Source organism: Oncorhynchus keta, chromosome 23 (assembly GCF_023373465.1).
Source record: "Oncorhynchus keta strain PuntledgeMale-10-30-2019 chromosome 23, Oket_V2, whole genome shotgun sequence".
NCBI classification, from domain to species: domain Eukaryota; kingdom Metazoa; phylum Chordata; class Actinopteri; order Salmoniformes; family Salmonidae; genus Oncorhynchus; species Oncorhynchus keta.
The window spans coordinates 20,193,374-20,215,611 of NC_068443.1; the positions used below are offsets into that span (position 1 = coordinate 20,193,374).

The following is a 22,238-nucleotide window of genomic DNA, read 5'->3' on the forward strand; positions in this document are numbered from 1 at the left end:
AATCTCTAATGTAAAATGTTTTCAGTGGTGACTGTTCCATATCTGAATAAGAACCAACATGGATTTGAAATGCATTGTGGGAAAAGTAAATAAACAAAACACAAAAGCTAAAATGAGAACTGTTTCTAACCTCCGGGTCCCGAAACCTTGAAATGCCACCTCATCCTAAAGTTCCCTTCCACGTGTTTTTCATTTGCCCTCATTCCTTAAAGAGCAGAATACCCCTGTTCCTGTTTACATGTGAGCTCTTATCCAGTGACTAAGAGGAGCGAAAGGGGGTTAAGTGGGGATTTTTTCACCTAGTTAGCTCGGGATTCGAACCAGCAACCTTTTGGTTACTGCCCAAATGATCTTAACCGCTAAGCTACCTGCTGCCCTGTTGAACTATAAAAGGGAACTTTTTTTGACAGAGTGGTTGAGGGGGGGGGGGCTGTCCAGAACCAGGAGCACTAAGTGCTGGGAAATACATTCAATCTTACTGGGAATCTTACCTTGAACTTTGTTGCAGTCTGCCAGAGTCTCTATTGCAACTGACTGAGGCTTTTTAATCCTGCCCAGGGAATATTTGGCAGTCTCTTTGCTCTGGTGTCGGGGCTGGAGTTCACAATTACCGTTGGACGGTTGCTGCTGCTCCTTCCTCCTAAAGCGTCTGGCTATGAGCTGCCATAGGCTGGGCTCCTCCTGGGCCAGTTTAGTAGAGGAGGACAGTTTGGCTGGGTAGAGGGGCACCTCCATCACCTTAACCTTGCCCTGGCTGTGGTAATGAATGAACTGCCTCCCTCCATCATCGTCCCTCTCGCAAGGAGGTGGCAGGGTCCTCCCAGTCAGATAGGAGAAGGGCCGCAAGGGGAGAGATGTCTCCTGCTCCATACTTGTAGTGCGTGAGCGTTCCTCTGGTGTCACCTCAGAAATGTCCACTCTCTCCCGCGGCCGGTTCCTCCTGATCCGCAGACTGAGGGTCCGGCGTAAGGAGCTCAGGGTATTCTTGGGGGCATCTGGCTTGCTGCTGGGCTTGGAGCCTGGGTCTGGGGCTTCCTCCTTCTCCTTGTCCTGAGCTGGTCGGCCGAACAGCCTCCAGCGGCCAAATAGACCTCCCCCCTGGCTTCCTCCTTGGCTGTCCAGCCCCTCCTGAGACCCCGAGGCCTTCTTCCTCAGCTCCAACACAGTCATGCTGACCGGTCTCGGTTTCCAGGTCTGCTGCCGGACCCTGGGGACCACCTTCTCCTCAGCCCCCGCCACCGTCCACTGAGGGAGCACCCCTGGCTTAAGGCCGTCCACCGCCCGCAGCTCTGCCCTCCTGGTCCAACGCTGCTGTGGGGGACCGTCCAGAGACCTTGTAGCCCCCCTCCTGGAGGTGTGTTGGGAGTGGGACCCGGGCTCTGATAGGGTAGGGTTTAGGTTGGGGCCTGCGAGCATGCACACACTCCTGGGCCTGTCCTGTCTGTCCTGGCGGCTTAGCGAGCCTCGATGCTGCCTGGCTGCGGCTCCATACATGCTCACCGCCCTCCTGTTGTGTGGAGCAGCACCGTCCTGGGATGGCCTCCTGCGGAGCACAGCCCGGGGTGGAGAGCCACCACCGGCCAGAACACCACCGGCAGGGACACCACCATGATGCCCAGGGAGAGGCACTTCAGTCTGGGGAGAAATGTCCTGTCTCTGGGTCTCTACCTGGGTCTTCTGTTGCTCTAGAGCTGCTGTAGGTGCCTTTACCTCTACTCCTACCGCTGCATTCTCCCAGTCAATCTGAGAAGGATGGGCTGCTGCTGGAGCTGCTGAGTTACTAGAGAACTGTTGGAGTTGGAGAAACCGGTCCGTCTTCATTTTTCTTCCCTCCTCCTCCTCCTCCTGCACTGCCTCCTCCCTCCTCCCCCCCACTCTGCCTGTACGGCTCAGGGAGGGCCACCTGCCAAGCCTGAAGTGTCCCTCCTTCCCCTGCAGCGCCTGTGGCCGTGCCCTGGTGCTCCTGGCTGCCGGATGACTCTGCTCCAGGGAGGTGTGTCTGGCGGCCAGGCCCTCCCTCACCCCCACCCCCTCACCCACCTCCTCATGCCCCAAAGTTCCATTCAGGATGACAGAGATGTGATACACCGTGGTCCTACCTCCTCCTGACTGGTGGGCTGTTACAGCTTTGCTTGTGGCCCCGGGGATAGCCTGCTCCGTAGCCCGACTGCTCAGCAGTAGCATGGCACTACCCTGAACTCCCCCACACACATCCCCCACACACACAGGCATGCACAAACTAGCCTAACTTACACGCACACACGCACACACCTACATACACACAGTCGCAAAGCAAACATAATCTCACACTCCTCTCCCCGGTGTAGTGGTGTTTAGGGTAGCTCTCTGAGACCTTCACTTCCAGGCTGCATTCCAACCCCCCGGGTAATCCTTTACCTTTGACATGGGGAAAAAAACTTCAAACAAGCCTGAGCAAAGCCTCTGTGCCACCGCCATAACCCTGCAGCCTTATACTCAGCATTCAGCAGCAGCACCGCAAAAGGCTGGATGGTGGCTGGCTGGTTGCATTTTCCCCTCTCCTCTACTTTCTTCTTCTACCTGTCCGACGTGAGGGTGAGCGACAGCTAAAACAGCCATTCCACTGTTTGCTTTGGAACAAACAAACACATGTTTGTCATAGAGTCCTTGAGAGGCCGTGAGCGACATTTGAAAAACATCCTTCTTGGCAAGTTGTGAGCAATCCTTTTCTGCCTGTGGTGCAGACAAAACCCTTCATCTCTGAGCTGCCTGCCGTGCGTAGCGTGAGGGAGTGTGTCTGTCTGAACTTTCCAGCAGTTTCCCAACCCCCGGGACGGTCAGAAAACAAGGACCGGATCCCAACGGGTCGGCTGCTTTGCATTAAAACACACCGACTCCACTGATATGAGTTCCTCCACAGGATCTTTAGAGGGATTTCAGCCCCCAGAGAGTAAAATGGATGACAGTGAGTGAACAGTAAGAATAGGATCCAAGGAAGAGGGAGCTGAGCATCCACTACTGCTGCAGCAGTCAACAAAGATAGGATCCTAGAACAAACTGCTATGAAAGAGAACTGTGTCCCCCCAGTGCCTCCTCTCTCGGTCGCTCTCTCGGTCGTATTCCTCCCTCCCTCGCCATCAAGTTCTCTCTTGCAACCGAACAAGCAGGGATAGGGAAAACACAAAGGCAGAGATTTTCCCATGGCTTTCTAAAGGAGGGAGAGTGAGTGGAAGTACCAGAAGTTCTGGCTTCCATGTAGCCAAGTTTTAGACTCTACATAAAGCACTGCTAATCCTAGGGCCCTGTAAAAGCAGGTCACGTGGGTTGCACACAAGTGGGTCAGATAGCATGAAAGGGCAAGATATGTTCTCTAGTTCATTGTAAAAAAAAAAAAGCTAAAATAGCTCAATGCAGAAATTCGCCTAATTGTGTGAAAGTAACAGTCACTGCTATATTAATTGCCACGTAACCTGACAGCAATAATGGACTACGGTTTGAGTGGATCGATCCCAGTGTTTACATACACATGCGCTGACAAAAAGCACACACAAGCTCTCATACACTTAGTCACTCCAGGAGTGACCCGACTACCATTTATGGCAGGCAGCAAATTATTTTTACAGTGTTGTTAATAACTGAAATAATCTGATAAATTAGTTGGTATGTAAAATGTCACCTCTACAAAATACCACAAAGTAATAATTACAAATCTGGCTTTGACGCCTTCCCAAAAGAAGTAAATGAACCTTTCCACAGGAACAATTATTAGCTCATAAGTCATTGTCAGCAACTGATTGGCTGCCATAAACGGATGCGTATTCAGCTGGTTATTTCAATGTCATTTAAGGCTCTAAAAGGAACTCACTGCATAATCTGGCACATTCCAGCTTTATATTCAGCATGGGTAGAGCTTTGGTGTCCAATTAGGCATTGGTCAATCAAATGGCAACCACTCTGAATAAAGGCAGAACACAAAGCTGACCAACTAGGTTAAGCCCTAATTCCATATTCTTATCACCACGGGACACTGAGGCAATTGATGATGCCATCAAAAGCAGCGCCCCCATGTGTTTAGAGAGAAACATGTTGATAAGGGCCACTGGAAAATAGAGTTGCTTGATGTAAAAATATGTTCTAAGTAGGCTATAACTGCTAAAGAAAGTACATAATTTTTGAACACTCCATACATGACATCAAAAAACAGAACCTGTAAAGGTAACCATTTAGTTGCTTTTATACCTGTTTAGTAACACAGTAAAAACATTATATGAACATGTTTTCACATAATAATGTATCAATTAGTAATCAGAGCACATGTAGAGAACCAGGCCTGTGAGGACATGATCCTGACAGGACATCTGGACAGATAACATCTGGCTGGCCCAAGCAAAGCAGCACCCAGACAGCATGTGTCTACTGGATCATCCCACCAAAAGGAAAACCGGCAACTTCTCTCTATACAGAACAACCTCAGGCCCTTGAAGGATTTAGAGACACATACATGTTCTCAGACTGGAGCACTGCTGTATTCTACATAGTAGTAGCCTTATTTTCAAAAGGGTGACTTTATAACTATCATCTTTAAATCGGTCTCCATCTAGGTATTTGTCAAGTGTCTTATTTGTATAACTTGAGTAGATCCTGAGTAGAGAATGAGTGATTTGAAGTGGTTAATGTTATCTCACACTCATACAGTACAACACCCACTGCCATGCCATTGTCTAGTACAGTTTATTGTGTTGAAGGGTAATAATCCCTTCAAGGCATGCCAAGCATCTTTCCAGGAAGTCTGGGCTGTGGATACGGTCTTTGAGACAGGCTTCTCAAATAAGAAACCAGCTACAACACTATGAAAACTGCTCAAATACCAGCTAGCAAATAGATTCATACTCCAAATGCACAGCTTTGAGAGCTTGCTGCTTCAACTGAGCTGTTAGTCATATCGATATGTGGACCTGCTGTGTAGTGAACAGGTGTGCTACCTGCGTCCAGGTTTGTGCTACCTGCGTCCAGGTAGCCAGGGATGGGAATAACCTAAGGCTCTTCAGCCAGTAGACAGTCCTCGTCGCCCCAGTGGATGTGGTGGTGCCTGGTCCGTCTGCTGCCCCCGAAACACAGCAGCCTGGTCCCACACTTTCAAGAGGCACAGACTGACTTGACTTATTCCTTTAGCTCCTAGTGGACCAAAGGGCTCACAAGACACAACCTAACCATACAAATCCACCGTCCAACCCTCCGCTTCAAACTCACTGACAGGCAAGCTGGTATTTTCCATCATTACCATCTTGTGGTTTTATTCCACTTCTTCCTCTCCTCTCTTTTTTAATATTCTCTCTGTCCTCTCAGGTTAGTCTTTCATATTTCAACTTCCAGTGGAAACTAAATCTGGATCCAAAAAGTAGTATTTGCCCAGTCCTGCGTATGATGTAGTCCCATCAGACAGCTCTGGAGTGTTGTGGCTGTGCTGAGCTGAGCTGTATTGTAACACACTGACCTGGTCAGGAAGACAGAACCATGCGCCAGGTGTTGTGACGGGAGCCGTTTCCTCCTCCTGGTAATCCTCTGAGCTGAGGAGGAGGGGTCTAAAGGCCCTATACCTAAAACAACTGCTGGGATTATTAGGCTAATCCTAATAAACCCATGGCCAGAATGGGACGTCCATTAATGGGACGTCCATTAATAAGCCCATGGCCAGAATGGGTCGTCCATTAATAAGCCCATGGCCAGAATGGGACGTCCATTAATAAGCCCATGGCCAGAATGGGACGTCCATTAATAAGCCCATGGCCAGAATGGGACGTCCATTAATAAGCCCATGGCCAGAATGGGACGTCCATTAATAAGCCCATGGCCAGAATGGGACGTCCATTAATAAGCCCATGGCCAGAATGGGACGTCCATTAATAAGCCCATGGCCAGAATGGGACGTCCATTAATAAGCCCATGGCCAGAATGGGACGTCCATTAATAAGCCCATGGCCAGAATGGGACTTCCATTAATAAGCCCATGGCCAGAATGGGACGTCCATTAATAAGCCCATGGTCAGAATGGGACGTCCATTAATAAGCCCATGGCCAGAATGGGATGTCCATTAATAAGCCCATGGCCAGAATGGGACGTCCATTAATAAGCCCATGGCCAGAATGGGACGTCCATTAATAAGCCCATGGCCAGAATGGGACGTCCATTAATAAGCTCTGGTCAGTCATAGGATCAGACTTTCAGTCTCAGTCCATTCCCTCCCGGCTGGGGTAACAGAGGAAGGATGTGTCGTCTCTCTCTCCTTCCCTTTATCGACTGACAGCTGCTACACACATTATGTGGCCCCAGTTCTGCAACTTTATCTATATGGCAGTTGGGAGGAGGATCTCTGATAAACTGGCTTGACAAGCCATGTCTGGGGGTTTTCTGTGGGTGTCAGGGTGTGTGTGTGTCTGTGTGTGTGTGTGTCATCTCATCTGTGCTAGTCATTGTGACGTATACAGAGTGTATATGGGTAGCAGGGTAAAGCTCATGTTGTGTCCACATGTTAGCCAGGGGCTTTCTATTGTTCCGGTGTAACTTTCTAGGTCCTGCTAGTTCCCGGCCCGAGGCAAGACTCATTTAAGGTTGAGACTCCTAACACATAATAAACACAAAATATTGTTCGAGTGTTTTTGACAGTATTAGAAGTGTGGGTGGTAGAGGGGATGAGAACTCTAGAAAGTGTAGACTTACTTCAGAAGTAATACAAAACATATGACGTGTCATGATACATATCAACTCATAATGTTCTCCATAACTGTGCTAGGCCTAGGGAATTAACCGTTTAGACCGTCAAATGAATTATTTACCAATGAGAGAGGTAAAAGACAAAATATTGGTCTGGCAGACTAACTCCCTGAGAATAAATATTTAAATAGAGTCTGCAAACTGCAGCTCCAATTCAATTATGGAATCTGTCAGAAATACATTTCTCTCTAAAGGAATGCAGTTTCCACTGTAAACCAATGTGAGGAGGAGGACATTTGCTTGGGCTATCCTCTGGGAAATACCATCTCCTGCATTTAATTCAGCACAGGTCTAATGAAATAGTTTTTATAGAAAAACTCATTACGGCCCTGTAATTTGTTTTTTTCCTTCCTCGCTCTATTAAATTCAAATAGGAACGATGTTATCCAACACTATTTGCCAGGCAGGGTGCAGTACATGTCTCCACCGGGAGGGGGGGCAGCCTGACTCCTGTTGGAACCAGTATTCTTCTAGGGCAACTCTGCTGGTTGAGACAACTGTTCAAAGGCTTCTGTTCTGTATTGTATTGTTACGTAAGCCAACTTTTTAGCAGCCTAGGTACCTCTGCTCTGCTGTGGATGTAAATCTAGACTAAAGTATGCAGCCAGTTTTCAGAGAGTTGAGCTGAGAGAGTCGTAACGACAACAGAGGAGAAGCCAGAAGGTAAATGAGGCCATATAAGAACCTCAATGGAATTTGAAGTGCCTGTGTACGATCACAGAGAAATCCTACTTTCTGGTGCTAGGTTCTAATTTTCAGACTACAAACTCAACGGACACTATGAAAGTTTAAAACAAGTTTATTCTTCCCAGTGGGTCAACACAGCTGCGTCAGACAAAAACATGGTTTCACCCGTGGTAGTGAATACATACCCCACTTTGGGTGGAGTCTCCTCCTTGTCGCTAAACATTGCATCATTATTGCTAGGCAGGGAGCCGAGGTATCTGGGTCTTAAGCGGTTCCTCCCCTTAGCAGTACTGCTACATGTGATCGTTTCCCCTGCACTCAGCCCCTCCCAAACTTACTTATGGCTCCCCTCATGTCTCTATTATACCTGATGATTAATTATATAGAACGCTCAGAAACCAAACCTTTCACTGGGAATAAAAGCTGTAAAGAGAACCCTCCTTACCCAGGACCAAAATGTTAGAAAACGTATGCACTCATTACTGTAAGTCACTCTGGATAACAGTCTGCTAAATGACTCAAATGTAAATGTTACCCAATAAGCAAAGGTTTTCACTGTGTGAAAGGATTAAACTGTTGCCAGTTTAGTCTTATGATCAGATCTATCCATCTCATGTGGTGTGACACTCACATAAAATAAGAAATGTGTCTTAACGCTTACGCCATTCAGTTTATCCCTCCACTACAATAGGCTGGAACTCATAGGCAAAGCCTCATATCAACCAGCAGACAGACAACATTATGGTGGTTTCCTTTAGTTACAGGCCACAGATGCTACAAATGTCTAGAACCGTAGTCTAGCAGATTGTATGAAGTGTTTTCTTCTCGCGAACCTCAATGATAGGAGGATTCGAGTCCGTGTTAAAACGTCAGACACACACTGTTCCTCTGACAATCAACAGCAGGCTGCTGCCTGGCTGGCCGGGAAAGGAGAGGAGGGGATCTGAGACAGTACCTTATTCATCATGGCTATCAGTATTCAGTATCCCCATCAGCACCATTGATGATCATCATTATTAGACCCAGAGGTACTACGTACGTACAGACCAGTGGAGGCTGCTGAGGGGAGGACGGCTCATAATAACATCTGGAATGGAGTCAATGGAATGGTATCCAAGTGTGGTTTCCTTATGGTTGAGACTATTCCACTGACTCCATTCCAGCCATTACTATGAGCTGCCCTCCCTCAGCAGCCTCCATTGGTACAGATGTTGATCCTTCAAGCACTTTGTCTCGGGGTATTGATGACTGACCTCACACACCTGCACAGCGGTAGGCTGACTACTAATGGTAAAACAAAATCATTCTCTCAATTTCAGAACTACAGAAACAGCATTTCAACTGCTTTGTAGTCTCATCCACTGGCCTGCACAGTCTATGGCAGCACCCGAAGGGGAAAAGGTTATCTTACGCGTACATGTCATTCCAATTCAATAAAAGTGTATGTAGTATTGAAGTGTGTGTACTTATGTTACAGGTTGTCAATAGCATGTCAGTATTATTGCATTGTGTGAATGACTCACGAGGACTCATGAGACCAAGCATTGGTATGGCTTCTATAAAAAGGTGGGTTCCTTGAGCTCATTTTTCAAATAAAAATCTGTGTGTGTTATCACAAAATGCATCATTCTCAGGACAAGTTCACAATTAAAGATCGTTACAATATGAATGAACCCGAGCCATCAGAGCAGAGCTCCACAGGTTGAAGTCATCAGATCAGAGACTAAAAAGGTGGCAGCAAATGATGCACAGGAAGCAGAGTGACACCGTGCCTGAGGCTAGAGTAGGCCTAGTTTTTTTATTTTATTTTTTTATTTCACCTTTATTTAACCAGGTAGGCGAGTTGAGAACAAGTTCTCATTTGCAACTGCGACCTGGCCAACATAAAGCATAGCAGTGTGAACAGACAACACAGAGTTACACATGGAGTAAACAATTAACAAGTCAATAACACAGTAGAAAAAAAAGGGGAGTCTATATACATTGTGTGCAAAAGGCATGAGGAGGTAGGCGAATAATTACAATTTTGCAGATTAACACTGGAGTGATAAATGATCAGATGGTCATGTACAAGTAGAGATATTGGTGTGCAAAAGAGCAGAAAAGTAAATCAATAAAAACAGTATGGGGATGAGGTAGGTGAAAATGGGAGGGCTATTTACCAATAGACTATGTACAGCTGCAGCGATCGGTTAGCTGCTCAGATAGCAGATGTTTGAAGTTGGTAAGGGAGATAAAAGTCTCCAAGTGACATTGCCCCAGGCTACAGCCACACAAATATACTGAAAAAACTATTTTACTGAGTTACAGTTCATATGAGAAAATCAGTAAACTGAAGTAAATTCATTAAGCCCCAATCTATGGATTTCATATGACTGGGAATACAGATGTGCAGCTGTTGGTCAGAGACACCATAAATACATTTGGACCTCAGGATCTCATTAAAATTGCCATCAATAAAATGCAAATGTCTTCATTGTCTGTAGCTTATGCCTGCCCATACCACAACCCCACCTCCACCATGGGGCACTCTTTTCACAACGCTGACATCAGCAAACCGCTCTCCATCACAACGCTATACACGTGGTCTGCGGTTGTGAGACCAGTTGGACGTACTGCCAAATTTTCTAAAACAATGTTGGAGGCGACATATGGTAGATAAATTAACATTCAATTTGAATGCAGTCAGCATGCCAATTGCACGATCCTTCAAAACGTGAGACATCTGTGGCATTGTGTTGTGTGACAAACCTGCACATTTTAGAGTGGCCATTTATTGTCCGCAGTACAATAATGATCATTCAGTTCAACCAGCGTCTTGATAAGCCACACCTGTCAAGTGGATGGATTATCTTGGCAAAGGAGAAATGCTCACTAACAGGGACGTAAACAAATGTTCGCACACAATTTGAGAGAAATAAGCTTTTCGTGTGTGAGGAACATTTCTGGGATCTTTTATTTCATGAAACATGGGACCAACACTTTACATGTTGTGTTTATATTTTTGTTCAGTGTATAATCACAAATGTATTTTTATGGCTACATCATCATCAAAGCAGCCAACATCAGAGAGCACTGTTCCCTGATTTCAGAATCAAAGCCTCATTGATTTAAAAAAAATCAACTGACAGGCACCTGTAATGAGAGCATGGGGATTAGAGAGGCACGGGGATGTGTATTAATCAAACCAGAGTAAGAGCATGGCCCAATGATATTAGGGGAGGGGAGTTCCTCTTGGGACCTTCTTCACTCTCTGTGTGTGTGTGTGTGTGTGTGTGTGTGTGTGTGTGTGTGTGTGTGTGTGTGTGTGTGTGTGTGTGTGTGTGTGTGTGTGTGTGTGTGTGTGTGTGTGTGTGTGTGTGTGTGTGTGTGTGTGTGTGTGTGTGTGTGTGTGTGTGTGTGTGTGTGTGTGTGTGTGTGTGTGTGTGTGTGTGTGTGTGTGTGTGTGTGTGTGTGTGTGTGTGTGTGTGTGTGTGTGTGTGTGTGTGTGTGTGTGTGTGTGTGTGTGTGTGTGTGTGTGTGTGTGTGTGTGTGTGTGTGTGTGTGTGTGTGTGTGTGTGTGTGTGTGTGTGTGTGTGTGTGTGTGTGTGTGTGTGTGTGTGTGTGTGTGTGTGTGTGTGTGTGTGTGTGTGTGTGTGTGTGTGTGTGTGTGTGTGTGTGTGTGTGTGTGTGTGTGTGTGTGTGTGTGTGTGTGTGTGTGTGTGTGTGTGTGTGTGTGTGTGTGTGTGTGTGTGTGTGTGTGTGTGTGTGTGTGTGTGTGTGTGTGTGTGTGTGTGTGTGTGTGTGTGTGTGTGTGTGTGTGTGTGTGTGTGTGTGTGTGTGTGTGTGTGTGTGTGTGTGTGTGTGTGTGTGTGTGTGTGTGTGTGTGTGTGTGTGTGTGTGTGTGTGTGTGTGTGTGTGTGTGTGTGTGTGTGTGGGGTGATTCAGCTCTGCATGACTGTGTGCCCCATGTCAATCTGGCCAGCATTTGTTATGTCCATCTCAGCCCAGATGATTGACAGCTCTGAAACAGCCAATCCCATGAAGATCTCCCCAGACAGCCCCAGAAGGGAACCTTCCACCTTTGCATTTTCTCTCCTCAAATGATATTAATATTTTACCCTGCATCTCGACTTTCCCAGAGAAGACTCATTTGTGTTTCCTTGAGCATCACTGAGTATTTCTCACAACTTTAACCTTGATCAGAGGCTGTGATGAATGCCAAGAATCCGCCAATCAGTGCATTCGGAGTGTGTGTGTGTATGTGTGTGTGTGTGTATGAACGAGTGTGTGTCTCCTTATACTGTATACCGAAGGGGGGGGGGTAACCCTGCCTCTTTGGGGCTGCGGGGGTGAGTGCTACGCCACTGCTTATAGCTAACAATAAGTTACGAATAACATAAGAAATGTAAGATGTGTCAATTTAATTATATCCAGCTCAGGGCTCCAGCTATACATTTGGTTTGCTAATTTGCTTGCAAATCCAAAAAAATGTGGCTAGATGTCATGATCATACGTATATACTGTACTCTATATCATCTACTGCATCCTTATGTAATACATGTATCACGAGCCACTAACTATGCCACTTTGTTTACATACTCATCTCATATGTATATACTGTACTCGATACCATCTACTGTATCTTGCCTATGCTGATCTGTACCATCACTCATTCATATATCCTTATGTACATATTCTTTATCCCCTTACACTGTGTATAAGACAGTAGTTTTGGAATTGTTAGTTGGATTACTTGTTGGTTATTACTGCATTGTCGGAACTAGAAGCACAAGCATTTCGCTACGGAGTGTGTGTGTGTATGTGTGTGTGTGTGTATGAACGAGTGTGTGTCTCCTTATACTGTATACCGAAGGGGGGGGGGGTAACCCTGCCTCTTTGGGGCTGCGGGGGTGAGTGCTACGCCACTGCTTATAGCTAACAATAAGTTACGAATAACATAAGAAATGTAAGATGTGTCAATTTAATTATATCCAGCTCAGGGCTCCAGCTATACATTTGGTTTGCTAATTTGCTTGCAAATCCAAAAAAATGTGGCTAGATGTCATGATCATACGTATATACTGTACTCTATATCATCTACTGCATCCTTATGTAATACATGTATCACGAGCCACTAACTATGCCACTTTGTTTACATACTCATCTCATATGTATATACTGTACTCGATACCATCTACTGTATCTTGCCTATGCTGATCTGTACCATCACTCATTCATATATCCTTATGTACATATTCTTTATCCCCTTACACTGTGTATAAGACAGTAGTTTTGGAATTGTTAGTTGGATTACTTGTTGGTTATTACTGCATTGTCGGAACTAGAAGCACAAGCATTTCGCTACACTCGCATTAACATCTGCTAACCATGTGTATGTGACAAATAACATTTGATTTGATTTGAAGCTTCATGGTTACAGCAGAGACATTCAATCCCCTCCTGGATCAAGATCCCTGTTACCTAAATTGTTATACATGTCAAAAATGTATTTTAAAAAGCCACATCTATTTAAAAAAAGCTAGCCCTGAATATATTCAGATGACACAGCAAGCACAGAGTGGTGGTGTGATGGTTCTGAAGAAGGCGTTTGGGTGCTGAGTCTAGGCCGCCCACATATGCATCCATCCGCTCACGCACAGGACTCACACAAATACTATATATATTTTTTAAATAGCGCCCCTCGTGTATACTTTCGGTAATACCGTATACCCCGGTATAGTACAGAAACAGTATGAACATCTGGATCCTGCCCAACCCTAGTGCCTCCTCATCTTCCTCACTACAGAAATACATGTATCACACATTACTCACACTAAGTGAAAATCCACAACACACACACACACACACACACACACACACACACACACACACACACACACACACACACACACACACACACACACACACACACACACACACACACACACACAACAATTCCCTGCCCACCCACACACGCATACTACACACACAGCAACAAAATACAACATTTCTCCTAACCAACAACCTAGAGATAATAAACTAGAGATAATAACTGAGCTGTGACATTGATTGCACACGGTCAATTCAAAAAGCTATTATCAAATCTTATTAGAATTCTGTCCGTTGTGCATTTACACAGAATGAATGCAGGCCCATGAACAAGGCAAAACACTGACAGAGACAGACACACACAGTAGAAGGGAGATATAGAGCAAGGAAAGTTTGTTATAATGATGCTTGCAGTAGTGGTATCGAGCGTGGGTGTGTGGAGCTTTTTAAAATTCAGCTGAGCTACCGACCAACATACGTCACAATTCTTCCACTGCAGAGAAAATGATAGGTTTGAGGACGTCTGTGGGAGGCTGCTGCCAGGGAGAAAAAAATCCAGACGCTTCTGTCTGAAACATGCTTGGATTTGAATGTGTGTTTTGTATTAGTGTGTGTGTGTGTGTGTGTGTATGTGTATGTATGAGTACTATGCGTGAGCGGATGGATGTATGGGTGGGGGCCTTGACTCAGCACCCAAACTCCCTCTTCAAAACAATCACTCTGTGCTTGCTGTGTCATCTGAATATATCCAGGACCACATCTACAGTCCGGGGCGGGTTTAAAACATGTTTATTTCACTAAGGACAGGAGGACAAAAAGCAGTAGTTGTTTTTTAAAGACAGAGAAAGGTCAAAATCTCCTTGACTGGTTGGTTGGTTTGGGCTGGAGCCTGACATTGAGGTCAGGGTGACGTTTGCTGCTGGTCTGTGGAGGGAGGCTGCTGCTAGGAGAACAGCCAGAGGACGGGGGAGGATTCAAGCTTGGATGCACAGTTTTCACAGCTTTGCCTGCGTGGGCTGGTGGCTCCCAGTCCTCCTCCTCGCTACACTACAACTAAACTGTGTATGTGTCCTCCTCCTCGCTACAATACAGCACTACAGGCCCCCGCTTCAAATGAAAGTCTTTTAGAAAAGTGAAGCAGAGAAACACAAAGAGACAGAAAGAAAGCCAATCCTCATAACATTCAGAATTCAAAGGTTCTTCACGCAAAAAAATGTCCTATAAATACTACAGATCCTACTGAGAAATACATGTCAAATTGTTTTCCTTTTTTTTATATGCCCTGCAAGGCATGATGAGCAGGGCGGTAACCATTGACCAACGTTCCAATGTATTTTCAACATACAGTATATCGAACATACACCTCTGTCATTCCAACGCACAGCATGAAGACGCAATCACGGCACACCGGTGGTTATGAATCTGTTCAAGACTGTCCCTTCATTTCAATAAAAGGTTCCGTCACAACATGTCTTGATGCACTTCCCTTTTTGACAGCTAGCAATGTTCCCTACATACAGTAGGCTACGGCTAACCAACCCACTAGTTATTCATTCATTGATCTCTCTAACTTTCACTCCCTTTCAAGGTTTCTGTGCCGCCTGAAAATAGCTGTGAGAGCATTTGGGCACAGACTCCCAATGTCATTTCATGTGTTTTGTCTGCGTGCGTCCCTGTGCCACCACCCCACCCACACACACTAAGACAATGAGCTGGGAGCGTCATTATGTTTAACTGACAACAGTGTTTTCACACCCAGTGCCCTGAGGCGCTAACAATCAGCAGGAATCCTACATTAAAAGCTCCCCATCCTCTCACTGCCCTTAACACAGAGATCTACAACAGCAGCTTAACTCCGGGAGACACAGTACTACTGTCAAATGGAAATGCAGGTAACACTACCAACAGCAGACATTAGGTGTGGAAACAGCCATTTTCAAAATACAAGGGCTTGTAGATGCTCAGAACAGAAATAAAGCATTATACCTGAAGTGCTGGAAAGACGCATGTTGATATTCAGCTATGATCCATATCAGTGGAGGCTGGTGGAAGGAGCTATAGGAGGAATGGCTCATTGTAATAAATGGAATGGTACCAAACACATGGTAACAATGTGTTTGACTCTGTTCCCTTGATTCCATTCCAGCCATGACAATGAGCCTGTCCTCCTTTAGCTCCTCCCACCAGCCTCCTCTGATCCATGTAAAACATTCTGAGAACTCTTACAGAGATGAACATTCAGCTATGAACCACAGAGGACGATTTGAATTGATCGCACATCATAACACACAAAATTACAAATATAAATCAAATGTACAACTACAGTGTGTACAGCCTAGCACATCACTGGGGCCATGCGTCCTGCTATCCAGGACCTGCATTTGAAGTCGGAAGTTTACATACACCTTAGCCAAATACATTTAAACTCAGTTTTTCACAATCCCTGACATTTAATCCTAGTAAAAAAGTCCCTGTCTTATGTCAGTTAGGATCACCACTTTATGTTAAGAATGTGAAATGTCAGAATAATAGTAGAGAGAAGGATTTATTTCAGCTTTTATTTCTTTCATCACATTCCCAGTGGGTCAGAAGTTTACATACACTCAATTAGTATTTGGTATTATTGCCTTTAAATAGTTTAACTTGGTTCAAATATTTTGGGTAGCCTTCCACAACCTTCCCACAATAAGTTGGTTGAATGTTGGCCCATTCCTCCTGATAGAGCTAGTGCAACTGAGTCAGGTTTGTAGGCCTCCTTGCTCGCACACGCTTTTTCAGTTCTGCCCACAAATTTACTATAGGATTGAGGTCAGGGCTTTGTGATGGCCACTCCAATACCTTGACTTTGTTGTCCTTAAGACATTTTGCCACAACTTTGGAAGTATTTATTTTTTATTTTATTTCACCTTTATTTAACCAGGTAGGCAAGTTGAGAACAATTTCTCATTTACAATTGCGGCCTGGCCAAGATAAAGTAAAGCAGTTCGACAAATACAACAACACAGAGTTACATATGGAGTAAAACAAACATACAGTCAATAATACAGTAGAAAAATAAGTCGATATACAATGTGAGAAAATGAGGTGAGATAAGGGAGGTAAAGGCAAAAAAAGGCCATGGTGGCGAAGTAAATACAATATACCCAGTAAAACACTGGAATGGTAGATTTGCAGTGGAAGAATGTGCAAAGTAGAGATAGAAGTAATAGGGTGCAAAGGAGCAAAATAAATAAATAAATACAGTAGGGGGAGAGGTAGTTGTTTGGGCTGAATTATAGATGGGCTATGTGCAGGTGCAGTAATATGTGAGCTACTCTGACAGCTGGTGCTTAAAGCTAGTGAGGGAGATAAGTGTTTCCATTTTCAGAGATTTTTGTAGTTTGTTCCAGTCATTGGCAGCAGAGAACAGGAAGGAGAGGCGGCCAAAGGAAGAATTGGTTTTGGGGGTGACCAGAGAGATATACCTGCTGTAGTGCGTGCTACAGGTGGGTGCTGCTATAGTGACCAGCGAGCTGAGATAAGTGGGGACTTTACCTAGCAGGGTCTTGTCGATGACATGGAGCCAGTGGGTTTGGCGACGAGTAAGAAGTGAGGGCCAGCCAACGAGAGCGTTCAGGTAGCAGTGGTGGGTAGTATATGGGGCATTGGTGACAAAATGGAAGGCACTGTGATAGACTGCATCCAATTTATTGAGTAGGGTATTGGAGGCTATTTTGTAAATGACATTGCCGAAGTCAGGATGGTCAGTTTCACAAGGGTATGTTTGGCAGCATGAGTGAAGGTTGCTTTGTTGCGAAATAGGAAGCCAATTCTAGATTTAACTTTAGATTGGAGATGTTTGATGTGAGTCTGGAAGGAGAGTTTACAGTCTTACCAGACACCTAGGTATTTGTAGTTGTCCACATATTCTAAGTCCGAACCGTCCAGAGTACTGATGTTGGATGGGCGGGCAGGTGCAGGCAGCGATCGGTTGAAGAACATGCATTTAGTTTTACTTGTAATTGAGAGCGATTGGAGGCCACGGAAGGAGAGTTGTATGGCATTGAAGCTCATCTGGAGGGTTGTTAACACAGTGTCCAAAGAAGGGCCAGAAGTATACAGAATGGTGTCGTCTGCGTAGAGGTGGATCAGAGACTCACCAGCAGCAAGAGCGACATCATTGATGTATACAGAGAAGAGAGTCGGTCCAATAATTGAACCCTGTGGCACCCCCATAGAGACTGTCAGAGGCCTGGACAACAGGCCCTCCGATTTGACACACTGAACTCTATCGGAGAAGTAGTTGGTGAACCAGGCGAGGCAATCATTTGAGAAACCAAAGCTATCGAGTCTGCCGATGAGGATGTGCTGATTGACAGAGTTGAAAGCCTAGGTCAATGAATACGGCTGAATAGTATTGTTTCTTATCAATGGCGGTTAAGATATCGTTTAGGACCTTGAGCATGGCTGAGGTGAACCCATGACCAGCTCTGAAACCAGATTGCATAGCTGAGAAGGTATGGTGGGATTCGAAATGGTCAGTAATCTGTTTGTTGACTTGGCTTTCGAAGACCTTAGAAAGGCAGGGTAGGATAGATATAGGTCTATAGCAGTTTGGGTCAAGAGTGTCCCCCCCTTTGAAGAGGGGGATGACCGCAGCTGCTTTCCAATCTTTGGGAATCTCAGACGACACGAAAGAGAGGTTAAACAGGCTAGTAATAGGGGTTGCAACAATTTCGGGAAAGATCATTTTTTAGAAAGAAAGGGTCCAGATTGTCTAGGCCGGCTGATTTGTAGGAGTCCAGATTTTGCAGATCTTCCAGAACATCAGCTGACTGGATTTGGGAGAAGGAGAAATGGGGAAGGCTTGGGCGAGTTGCTGTGGGGGGTGCAGTGCTGTTGACCGGGGTAGGGGTAGCCAGATGGAAAGCATGGCCAGCCGTAGAAAAATGCTTGTTGAAATTCTCAATTATAGTGGATTTATTGGTGGTGACAGTGTTTCCTAGCCTCAGTGCAGTGGGCAGCTGGGAGGAGGTGTTCTTATTCTCCATGGACTTTACAGTGTCCCAGAACTTTTTTGAGTTTGTGTTGCAGGAAGCAAATTTCTGCTTGAAAAAGCTAGCCTTGGCTTTTCTAACTGCCTGTGTATATTGGTTTCTAGCTTCCCTGAAAGTTGCATATCACGGGGGCTGTTCGATGCTAATGCAGAACGCCATATGATTTTTTTGGTGTTGGTTAAGGGCAGTCAGGTCTGGAGAGAACCAAGGGCTATATCTGTTCCTGGTTCTAAATTTCTTGAATGGGGCATGCTTATTTAAGATGGTGAGGAAGGAATTAAAAAAAAAAAAAAACAGGCATCCTCTACTGACGGGATGAGATCAATATCCTTCCAGGATACCCCAGCCAGGTTGATTAGAAAGGCCTGCTCGCTGAAGTGAAACTCCAATCACCCAAGTCATAGACTGTTCTCTCTGCTATCGCGCAGCAAGCGGTACCGGAGCACCAAGTCTAGGTCCAAAAGGCTCCTTAACATCTTCTACCCCCAAGCCATAAGGCTGCTGAACAATTAATCAAATGGCCACCGGACTATTTGCATTGACATCCCCCCTTTTGTTTTTACACTGCTGCTACCTGCTGTTTCTTATCTATGCAGTCCCTTTACCCCTACTACATGTACACTACTACATGTACAAATGACCTTGACTAACCTGTACCCTGCACATTGACTCGGTACCAGTACCCCCTGTATATAGCCTCATTGTTATTTTATTGTGTATCTTATTCTTTTCACGTTAGTTTATTTAGTAAATATTTTCTTTACTCTATTTTCTTAAAACTGCATTGTTGGTTAAGGGCTTGTAAGTGAGCATTTCACTGTAAGGTCTACTGTTATATTCGGTGTATGTGACATGTTGATGCTATTCATATGAATCAGAGACCTGGCTGTTGCGTAATCCTCAACCTTCTCGAAAGGAGCGGAGACTAATTTGGTTTCCCTTAATTAGTTCCATAGGTAACTGGCTGTCTTGATATGCTATGCTGTAAGTCACACACACACACTCTCTCTCTATGGCATAACTTACTATGGGAGGCAGTGGCGGCATCATGTTGAATTATTAAAAACAATTACCATGGCCTAGGGAGAGTGACGGGCGAATAACAGCAGAGGACGGCTTGGTAAATAAATAAAGTTGATATCCACAGATGCTATTCCATTTCTTCTCTAATGATATCTGAATATCAAAGAGACCAAATCAACAAATGCTTATTCCTTCTCCCTCAACCCTCCAAAAAGCCTAAAATCTCCTCCAGGCTGCTACGCAGAGGCTTCAGGCTGCCCCGCCGTGAAATTGAACAGTCCCAAAAATGATTTACAGTAAGAACTAAGTGTCCATCCCACCAAGATGACACGAAATTACCCTGGCTATTCCTGAAGGAGAACATGCAAATTACACAGGTGCACCTTGTGCTAGGGACAATAAAAGGCCACTCTAAAATGTGCAGTTGTGTCACACAACACAATGCCACAGATGTCTCAAGTTTTGAGGGAATGTGCAATTGACATGTTGACTGCAGGAATGTCCACCAGAGCTATTGCCAGAAAATGTTATGTTAATATCTCTACCATAAGCCGCCTCAAATGTAGTTTGGGGCGGCAGGGTAGCCTAGTGGTTAGAGCGTTGGACTAGTAACCGAAAGGTTGCAAGTTCAAATCCCGAGCTGACAAGGTACAAATCTGTCATTCTGCCCCTGAACAGTTAACCCACTGTTCCTAGGCCGTCATTGAAATTAAGAATCTGTTCTTAACTGACTTGCCTAGTTAAATAAAGATCAAATAAATAAAATAAAAATGTTAGAGAATTTGGCAGTACGTCCAACTGGCCTCAGAAACGCAGACCACATTTACATTTAAATTTAAGTCATTTAGCAGACGCTCTTATCCAGAGCGACTTACAAATTGGTGCATTCACCTTATGACATCCAGTGGAACAGTCACTTTACAATAGTGCAACCACGTATAACCACACCAGTCCAGGACCTCCACATCCGGCTTCTTCACCTGCGGGATTGTCGGAGACCAGCCACTTGTCCAGCTGATGGAACTAAGGAGTATTTCTGTCTGTAATGAAGCCCTTTTGTAGGGAAAAACTAATTCCAATGTCCTCCCAGGCCCACCTATGGCTGCGCCCCTGCCCAGTTGTGTGAAATCCATAGATTAGGGCCTAAATAATATACATACATGTACTATGTAAATATTCTTAATCCATTCCTTACTTAGATGTATGTGTATTTTGGGTACATGTTGGGGAAACTGTTAGATATTACTTGTTATGAAAGTATTCAGACTTTTCAGACCTTTTCCACATTTTGTTACCTTACAGCCTTAAAATGGATTAAGTAAATAGAAACTCCTCAGAAATCTACACCAAAAACCAATGGTCACTCTGACAGAGCTCCAGACTTTCTCTGTGGAGATGGGAGAACCTTCCAGAAGGACAACAATCTCTGCAGCACTCCACCAATCAGGCCTTTATGGTAGTGGTCAGACAGAAGCCCGTCCTCAGTAAAAGGCACATGACAGCCTGCTTGGAGCTTGCCAAAAGGTCCCTTTAGGAATCTCAGACCATGAGAAACAAGATTCTCTGGTCTGATGAAACCAAGACTGAATTCCTTGGCCTGAATGCCAAGCATCACATCTGGAGGAAACCTGGCACCATCCCTATGGTGAAGCATGGTGGTGGCGGCATCATGCTGTGAGTTTGTTTTTCAGCGGCAAGGACTGGGAGACTAGTCAGGATCAAGGGAAATATGAACGGAGCAAAGTAGAGAGAGATCCTTGATGAAGTCCTGAGCGCTCTGGAGCAACAGGACAACGACCCTAAGCACACAGCCAAGAACGCAGGAGTGGCTTCATGACAAGTCTATGAATGTCCTTGAATTTCCCAGCCAAAGGGAGAACTTGAACCCGATCAAACATCTCTGGAGATACCTGACAATAGCTGTGCAGCAATGCTCCCCATCCAACCTGACAGAGCTTGAGAGGATATGCAGAGAAGAATAGGAAAAACTTGTACAGTTGTGCCAAGCTTGTAGTGTCATACCCAAGAAGACAGTGATGTAATTACTGCCAAAGGTGCATCAACAAAAGCACTGAGTGAAGGGTCTGAATACTTATGTAAATGTGTTATGTTTTTTTTTTACATGAATAGAGCAGCAGAATAATTGTTTGAGTTATCAGGGAAGTTCAAAATGACCGCAATATCTTAATTATGGGTGTCATGTCCCATAGCACCATTAGGACTGGCCTTTACTGGATATGACATTAGTATTACTCACAGTGATTCAGACAGTCAAGGTAATCTAACCAGAAAAGAACATTGTAAAATCAAACATACAAGTGACACTCTAGTGGTTTGGCTGCTGGTGACCGTTGAGTGACTGTATTCTGGCAGGTCAAAATCATCATCTTAAGATGGTGTAACAACAACAAAATGGTGCCAGTAGGAAAGTTGCTGTTACCCAAAATTGAGAAAAGTGCTAAACAAAGTAAGAGCCATGATGGACGAAATTATAAATTAATAGAATATCCATATCAAATTGATGTCACTAGAATATGATTATAATGCAGTTTTTTAGTATTACAGTATTAATGCTATGCCATCAGCAATTTTCAAAACTCCAAATCCTACAGGACAGTAAAAAGCTCTGATTTCAGTGATTCTGACTCACCTACTATTGCACCCCAGACAGTCTTACAGAGGACATTGATGAGAACATTCACAGAATGGTACCGGTCCTGTCGTCAGTAGAACACAGAACAACCACATTAGCCTGCAGCAATACTTCAGTTGCCAAATTAAATGGGCAACCTCCGCTTTGAGTCCCACTATCACCCCGGCATGATTAAGGGCTCCTAAACCCTTTAAAACATTGTGTTTGAGCTGGATTTGCATTGGAATAGTCTATTTCTTCTGCATCCACCGATACCAACCACTAGCCTGCGCGACTA

The 22,238-nt window shown here is 44.9% G+C and overlaps 1 protein-coding gene across 2 annotated transcripts in view; it reads right to left on the reverse strand.

The window, feature by feature from the left end:
• LOC118401968 (arf-GAP with GTPase, ANK repeat and PH domain-containing protein 3-like) overlaps positions 1–22,238 on the reverse strand; it is a 394,943-nt gene that overhangs the window by 140,904 nt on the left and 231,801 nt on the right. Inside the window, exon 1 of one of the 2 annotated variants that reach the window (XM_035799696.2) lies at positions 492–2,004. The exons of the other annotated variant lie outside the window; for it this stretch is intronic. Within the exon in view, the coding sequence (XP_035655589.1) occupies positions 492–1,821 (1,330 nt within the window). The 5' untranslated portion in view covers positions 1,822–2,004. Of the gene's footprint in view, positions 1–491; positions 2,005–22,238 lie in introns of those variants that run through there. 2 annotated transcript variants of the gene reach the window in all.